A 7,256-nucleotide genomic window follows, 5' to 3' on the forward strand; every position below is an offset into this window, starting at 1 on the left:
TGTCAGCTCTAGTTTGTAGTGCCGTTTTCTTGTACTGGTTTTTTGTCTGCTGTGCTTTGAGGAGTTTCTGATTTTTGACTTCAATCAAAGCAGGTTCTTCACTTTGCTTTACATATTCTTCCAGGGCATGTTCTTCTTTGACTGCTTGTTTTACTTGTAGGAGTCCTCTGCCCCCTGATCTTCTAGGCAGATAGAGCCGGTCAACATCACTGCGAGGGTGCAGTGAATGATGAATGATCATGGAGTTTTCTTGTTTTTCTGTCCAAATTGTCCAGTTCCACCTGTGTCCAGTTTATGATGCTAGCAGTATATCTTATGACAGGTATGGCCCAGGTGTTTATGGCCTTGATGGTGTTGCCTCCATTGATTTTGAGATTATTATTATTATTATTATTATTATTATTATTATTATTATTATTATTATTATTATGGTCAGCTTCCAATGAAAGTTGACCACAGAGCCAAGATCTAGGAATTCCTATAAAGGTAAAACAAACAGCAATTTCTGTAAATACTGTAAATAAATAAATAAATTTGTGGTTTTTCATGTTCACAAGGGTCCCGTGCTGCTAGCCCCAGCAAATATGGAGAGCTGATTATGGATTTATTTGAGATGTTGCACTGGAAAAGAGTATTGCAGATACCCTGGACTGCCCAAAAGACCAATGAATAGGCTGTAGAGCAATCAGTCCTGACATGCACATACACACCATAGTGTCATGCAGCCAGATCCCAGGGCTGAATTTCCAAGCCCTGAATCTGACTTCATAACATAAACATGCGAGCACCTGGCGGGAGAAGATAAAATGAGCCTGGGAACTCAGGGGTGAAAGTATAAACAATTATAATTGCTGTAGTGTGGGGGGGATAGAAACCTTGGTGGAAATGTGATCCAGAAGGTGGGGTTTGATGATGATATTTGCGTGTGATATTACGTTGCATCAGAAGTGATAAAATTAGATGTATGTAAACATTAGGTCATTCTCGACTTTTCCAAAGTCATGTATTCTTCAATAAAGATTGTGTTTGAGAGCAGCTGTCTTTGATCTGCGTTCAGACTGGTCCTTTGAAGTAAGCCTGACATTAAAGTCGAGAATCCCATTTCTCACCCTCCTGCGGAATTCGCAGTGAAGTGATAATGAGCGAGGAAGAAGATCAAAGCCCAAATGAGGCAGAGAGGCCTTTGCAAGGGGCCCGGCCGAAGAGAGAAGAGACGCTGCAAGCCATAGCTTCCTCTACGGGGTACCCCAAGCCGAACGGCGTGACCCAGAGAATTCCCAGGCTCGGAAGAGGCGTCTCTGCAGCTGCAGAAACCAGTTGGGGATCTGGAGGAAGTATGCCGGAGACCGTGGCCCTGCGGTTATCCATCCTGGAAACTAATTTATCCAGGCTGTCGGAAACCGTGGGGAGATTGGTGCCATTATTGGAAGAGAATCTCCAGAAGGAGGCCAGCCGATATGGCGCCGAGAGAGAACCAAGCAAAGAAGGAGATTGGAGCCAGAGGGGCCAGCGGGCGTCAACGCAGAGCCCCGTGGCGGCAAGGGACGAGGGAGATGAGGAATACTGGCGGGAGCTGCAGTTCCGGGGCAGCATGGCGCGAGAAGTGGAGCGTCAGCGAGCCCTGGGGACCCTGAGGCCGCCGTCTCCAACAGAGCTCCCAACCCCCCGAATGGGCGTCGGGGTGGAAAGGCCACTGGGGCCAGGGATCGGGTCCAGTGGATTCGCAGACGAAGGCGGAGAGGAGCGGGGGGTCCAGGAAGAGGAGGAGGATGTGCCGTACGACGAGGAAAGGCGAGATGAGGAGGCTACAGCTAGGCCAGTATGCGGATGGGCGGAAGAGCCAACAGCGGCGGCAGACTTCCAGGAGCCGCGCAGAATGACCACCGGAGTGGGGCGCGGCGTGTTCCAAGGAGCCACCCGAGGAAACCTGATGCAACCCTTCCCCATGCCGCCCAGACAATATCAAAGGGCTGCAGAATGGATGCCTAGAAGGGAAGATCTCAAGCTGGAATACGGAGGGGAATCAGAGGAACTGAACTTTTTTCTAATTAGCATTAGAGGATACATGGAAGACAACGCACACACATTTCCCTCCGAAGCAAGCAGGGTTCGAGCCATCGGCAACACACTAAAGCGAGGAGCAGCCAGCTGGTATGTGCAATTGCATGCCAGACGCGACCCATGCCTGAGGTCAGTGCCCCGCTTCCTCGCCGCACTGGAGAACCGGTTCAGAGACCGGCTAGAGCAATTGAGGGCTCGAGACCAGCTGAAAGGAATAAAACAGAGGGACAAAACGGTGCCCGAGTACGCAGAGGAATTCCTCCACCTCGCGGAAAGGGTACCGGAGTGGTCTGAAGTAACCAAAGTGGAACTATTTAAAGAGGGACTACGCCCCGAGATTTTCAGCTGGGCAGCGCACAGAGACGACCCCGAGACGCTCCAGGGATGGATTCAACTAGCGGGGCGCGTCGAATCTACCCTGGCACAAGTAAAGCGCTTCAGGAGCAGCAGCGGCCAGCAAAGACCGGTGGCGAGAGGTCGAGGAGAAACGAGGAAGCAAGAAAGACCCGGAGGGAGGCCGGGGATTCCCTCCAGAGGAGACGACAACAAACCTAAACCGGGATGCTTTGTATGTGGGAAGACGGGCCACCGAGCAGCGGAATGCTGGGCCCGGAAGGGGGAGCCGCCAAAAGCCCCAAAGCCCAAGCCAGCAACCGGGAGGCGTGCGGAGGAGGAGGTGCAGGCCCCAGAATCTTCGGAAAGATTGGTGAGTCGGGACAAACGCATGATAGTAGTACCAATTTGCCTCTCGGGGCTAGAAAATCGGGCCACCTGCAAGGCGTTTGTAGACTGCGGGTGTTCTAGGAACATTATAACCCCAGAATTAGCAGGAGCGCTGAAATGCCAGCAGATGGCACTTGACTCCCCAATTGCATTTTCGCAGCTAGATGGATCAGTCGCTGCTGGGGAAGTATCTACAAAGGAATTACGGGGAGTTCCATGCAAAATAGGCAAATGGGGAGGAAGAATATCCTTTGTGATAGCCCCTATTGCCACATACCATGTAATATTGGGGATACCATGGCTCGAACAAGCAAATCCTGAAGTAGATTGGAGAGGAAAAAGCTTAGCATTTAAAGAACAGCAGATGCAATGGGAGATAAGCAAAATTGCAGAAGAGGAGGACGAGGAAGACGAAGCAGGGGAAATAGACCCACAGCTATTGCCACCTGAATACAGAGACTTTGCGGATGTTTTCAATCAGAAAGAGGCCAGTAAATTGCCTCCCAAAAGAAATATAGAAGTAGGGATTGAAATAACCCCAGGAGCAGACTTACCAAAACCAAAAGTGTATCCCATGTCTGTGCAAGAGAAGGAGGAATTGAGAAAATACATTGATAAAAACCTGGCTCGAGGCTTCATTAAGCCATCTAATTCTCCTCTCGGGGCTCCAGTGTTATTTAGGAGAAAGAAAGACAATTCCCTAAGATTGTGCATTGATTATCGAAATTTAAACGCAATTACCAAGGACAATAAATACCCTATGCCCTTAGTCAAGGATTTAATTACCGTATTGAAGAAAGGGAGCATATTTACTAAACTGGATTTAATTGAAGCGTATCATAAATTAAGGATCAAACCGGAGGATACTTGGAAAACCGCATTTTCCTGCGCATTCGGCCATTTTGAATACGAAATTTTGCCTTTCGGGTTAAAAAATGGAAGCGGCTGCTTTATGCAGCTTATAAATGAAATACTACACCCGTTATTGTACAGAGGGGTGTTCATATTCCTTGATGATATCTTGATCATTTCTGAAGATAAGGAAAAGCACGTAAAATTGGTCCGGGAAGTTTTGCAGAGACTAAGAGAAGCAAAGCTGTACGCAAAACTGTCCAAATGTGAATTTAATAAAACTCAAATTGACTTTCTGGGATATCGGATGTCTCCAGAAGGGTTAGCTATGGATCCAGCTAAAGTAGCAGATGTGAAAGAATGGGGAGTGCCTCAAACAAGGAGGCAATTACAATCATTTCTGGGGTTTGCAAATTTTTACAGACCCTTCATAAAAGGCTTTGCACAAATAACCGCACCCCTTACAGAACTTTTAAAAACAAAAGGGAAAGGGGAGACAGCAAAAGTGAAAGCTCCCGGCGCCAAACTGAGTTGGACGCCAGAATGCCAAAAGGCATTCGAGGCCTTAAAAGAATGCTTCACTGAAGGACCCATCCTAAAACACCCTGATATCAGGAGCCCTTTCATAATCCATTGCGATGCCTCAGACTGTGCGTACGGGGCAGTGCTATTGCAAAAGGATCAAAATGGGAACTTAAAACCCTGTGGATATTTGTCACGGAAGTTCAGCGAAACTGAAAAAAGTTGGCCAATATGGGAAAAAGAGGCATTAGCCATATTAAAAGCCTTAGAATGCTGGCGACACTTCCTCGAAGGAAGCGGAATCCCATTCGAAATTTGGTCTGACCATAAGAATCTCCAGTATTTAAAGTCTCCTAGAAAATTGTCCCCCAAACAAATCAGATGGGCGCAATACTTCAGCAGATTCGATTTCCAATTAAAGTTTTTTCAAGGGAAACAGAATGTCTTGGCAGATGCTCTTTCACGCATGCCTCAACACGAAGGCCTAACCACAGCAAAGGAGGGGACAATATTCTCTGACAAACAATGGGGCTTAGCTGTCAGGACAAGAGCACAAACCCAAAAGGAGGACACGGCTTTTGTCGAACTCGGCGGGGAAGATAACTGGGGAAATGAACTAAAACAGTCTTATAAAGGAGATCAATGGATCGCGTCCAACGCGGAAAAGGGGGACCAGAAGGGGGGATTTTGGTTTGTAAACAAGAAACTGTATATCCCAGCAATATTAAGGATTAAGATTCTGCATCGTTTTCACAACAACCAGAGCGCTGGTCATACAGGAATTACCAAAACAACAAAGGCAATAGCAAAACATTGTTGGTGGCCAGGAATGAGGAAGGACATAAAGAATCATGTTGTCCAATGTGATGATTGTGCCAGAAATAAATCAGGAGGAGGGAAGCCTATGGGATTGTTACAGACAGTAGCGGAACCTACCAGGCCTTGGGAATGTGTAGCTATGGACTTTGTGGGAGAACTGCCAGTCAGCAAAGGACATCGTTATATTTGGACAGTATTAGACCTGTTTTCTAAACAGGCCCACTTTATAGCACTGACGAAGCTACCATCGGCTGAGAAACTAGCTGAATTGTACATAAACCATATTTACAAATTACATGGATGTCCAAGTAGAGTAGTCAGTGACAGAGGAGTACAATTCACAGCAAAATTTTGGGAAAAATTCTTGGAAATGCTAGGAGCAGAAAGGAGTTTAAGTTCTGCTTTTCACCCCATGACAAACGGGGCGGTAGAACGTACTCAGCAAACGCTTGGGCAGTTCCTTCGAATGTACTCTAACATGAGACAAAATGACTGGTCTAGGTGGTTGGCGTTTGCGGAACTAGCCTTTAATTCAACTATACATTCAGCAACAAACAAAACCCCCTTTGAAGTAGTTTACGGGTATGAAATACAACCTTTACCCCAATTGCCGAGGTGGACAGAAAATGAAGGAACAGAGGCAGGGAAATGGAAAACGCAAATGATGGAATGTTGGAATCAAGTGACTGCTTCGTTAAAAGAAGCACACAAAAAGTATAAAACGTTCGCAGACAGAAAGAGGGTGGAAGGCGATAAATTAGATAAAGGAGATCTAGTGTGGTTAAGTACCCAAAACATCAAATTGGGGTTACCTTCAAGAAAACTGGGCCCCAAATATATTGGACCATTTAGAATACAGGGTGTTATCAATGAAGTGACTTTCCAATTGGCATTGCCAAAAAGTTTAGGGAAAATACACCCAGTCTTCCATCGCAGCTTGCTGAAAAAATATATGGGGACTTTAGACAAAATGGACCCATAGAGTTATTGTTTGATTTGTTTCAGGACTATGGTGAAAGAAGAACCGAAGAGGAGGACGAAGAAAACGGGGGCGCCATGTCATGCAGCCAGATCCCAGGGCTGAATTTCCAAGCCCTGAATCTGACTTCATAACATAAACATGCGAGCACCTGGCGGGAGAAGATAAAATGAGCCTGGGAACTCAGGGGTGAAAGTATAAACAATTATAATTGCTGTAGTGTGGGGGGGATAGAAACCTTGGTGGAAATGTGATCCAGAAGGTGGGGTTTGATGATGATATTTGCGTGTGATATTACGTTGCATCAGAAGTGATAAAATTAGATGTATGTAAACATTAGGTCATTCTCGACTTTTCCAAAGTCATGTATTCTTCAATAAAGATTGTGTTTGAGAGCAGCTGTCTTTGATCTGCGTTCAGACTGGTCCTTTGAAGTAAGCCTGACACCATAGTATGGAAGATGAGTAAACTATTTGATAACTTATATAGGCATCTTTCTTTGTTTATAAACTCTAGAACTGTGTCTTTACACTGAAAATAAAAATTAAGGAATAGTAGGGATGGTGGGGTTCTGACAGCAGGCAGAGGTATTATAGTAGTACAGCAAATTGGAGAATCAGTGCAACTGAATTGGTGCGATTGACAAATTATACAGTTGTAGAACTATGAATTGGCAAATCTTTGCAACTGAATTGGTGCTATTGAAGGATTATAGAATCGTAGGAGTACAAATTGGTGTATTAGTTCTATTGAAAGTTGCTATATTGGGAGTTCTCAATACTGTATGTATCTACTACCCACAATAACGCGACTATAGCAGAATATTGGGTTTGTGTGATAAAGTCCTCAGAATAGGTATCTTCATCCATATTCCATGTTGCAAGAGTTCTTTCTTTCTTACTGTCCCTTCTTGTTACTACTATTTCAGATTGGCTTCCCTTCTGTTCTTGCACTCTGCAAACTTGGCCTGCACGCTTTCGAATCATAATATTTACTCGGGTGTCACTTGGCAAGATTAATCTCCATGGGAAACATCTGCTTTGCAATGCAGACTGTTGCTACTGCCAATCATTTCTCTCTGAATACTCTGGCCGCTCTCCCAGTCCTGAGATGAGAACATACAGACGGAGCAAATCGAAACACTGTCCTAGATTGACTTCGGCCATCTTCTTGCTTAGGACATCCTGTGCTTAAAACCATCTTCACCTTTACCTGGCCAACCTACCTTCACCTTTCAAATAGATGACTCACCATATATGAAAGAACTATAGCTCCCAGCACTCTTGACCGTTGGCATTGA

The 7,256-nt window shown here is 45.5% G+C and overlaps 1 protein-coding gene across 1 annotated transcript; it reads left to right on the forward strand.

Annotated features, from left to right (window-relative positions):
• The first annotated feature begins 710 nt into the window (after positions 1 to 710).
• LOC134297319 (uncharacterized) lies at positions 711 to 6,360 on the forward strand. Its single transcript, XM_062974482.1, has 2 exons — positions 711 to 2,767; positions 5,983 to 6,360. The coding sequence occupies exons 1-2, from the start codon at positions 1,139 to 1,141 to the stop codon at positions 6,088 to 6,090; spliced, it is 1,737 nt and encodes a 578-aa protein (XP_062830552.1). The 5' UTR covers positions 711 to 1,138; the 3' UTR covers positions 6,091 to 6,360.
• The last annotated feature ends 896 nt before the right edge of the window (positions 6,361 to 7,256 follow it).

Source organism: Anolis carolinensis, chromosome 3 (genome assembly GCF_035594765.1).
Source record: "Anolis carolinensis isolate JA03-04 chromosome 3, rAnoCar3.1.pri, whole genome shotgun sequence".
In the NCBI taxonomy this organism is placed as follows: Eukaryota; Metazoa; Chordata; class Lepidosauria; order Squamata; family Dactyloidae; genus Anolis; species Anolis carolinensis.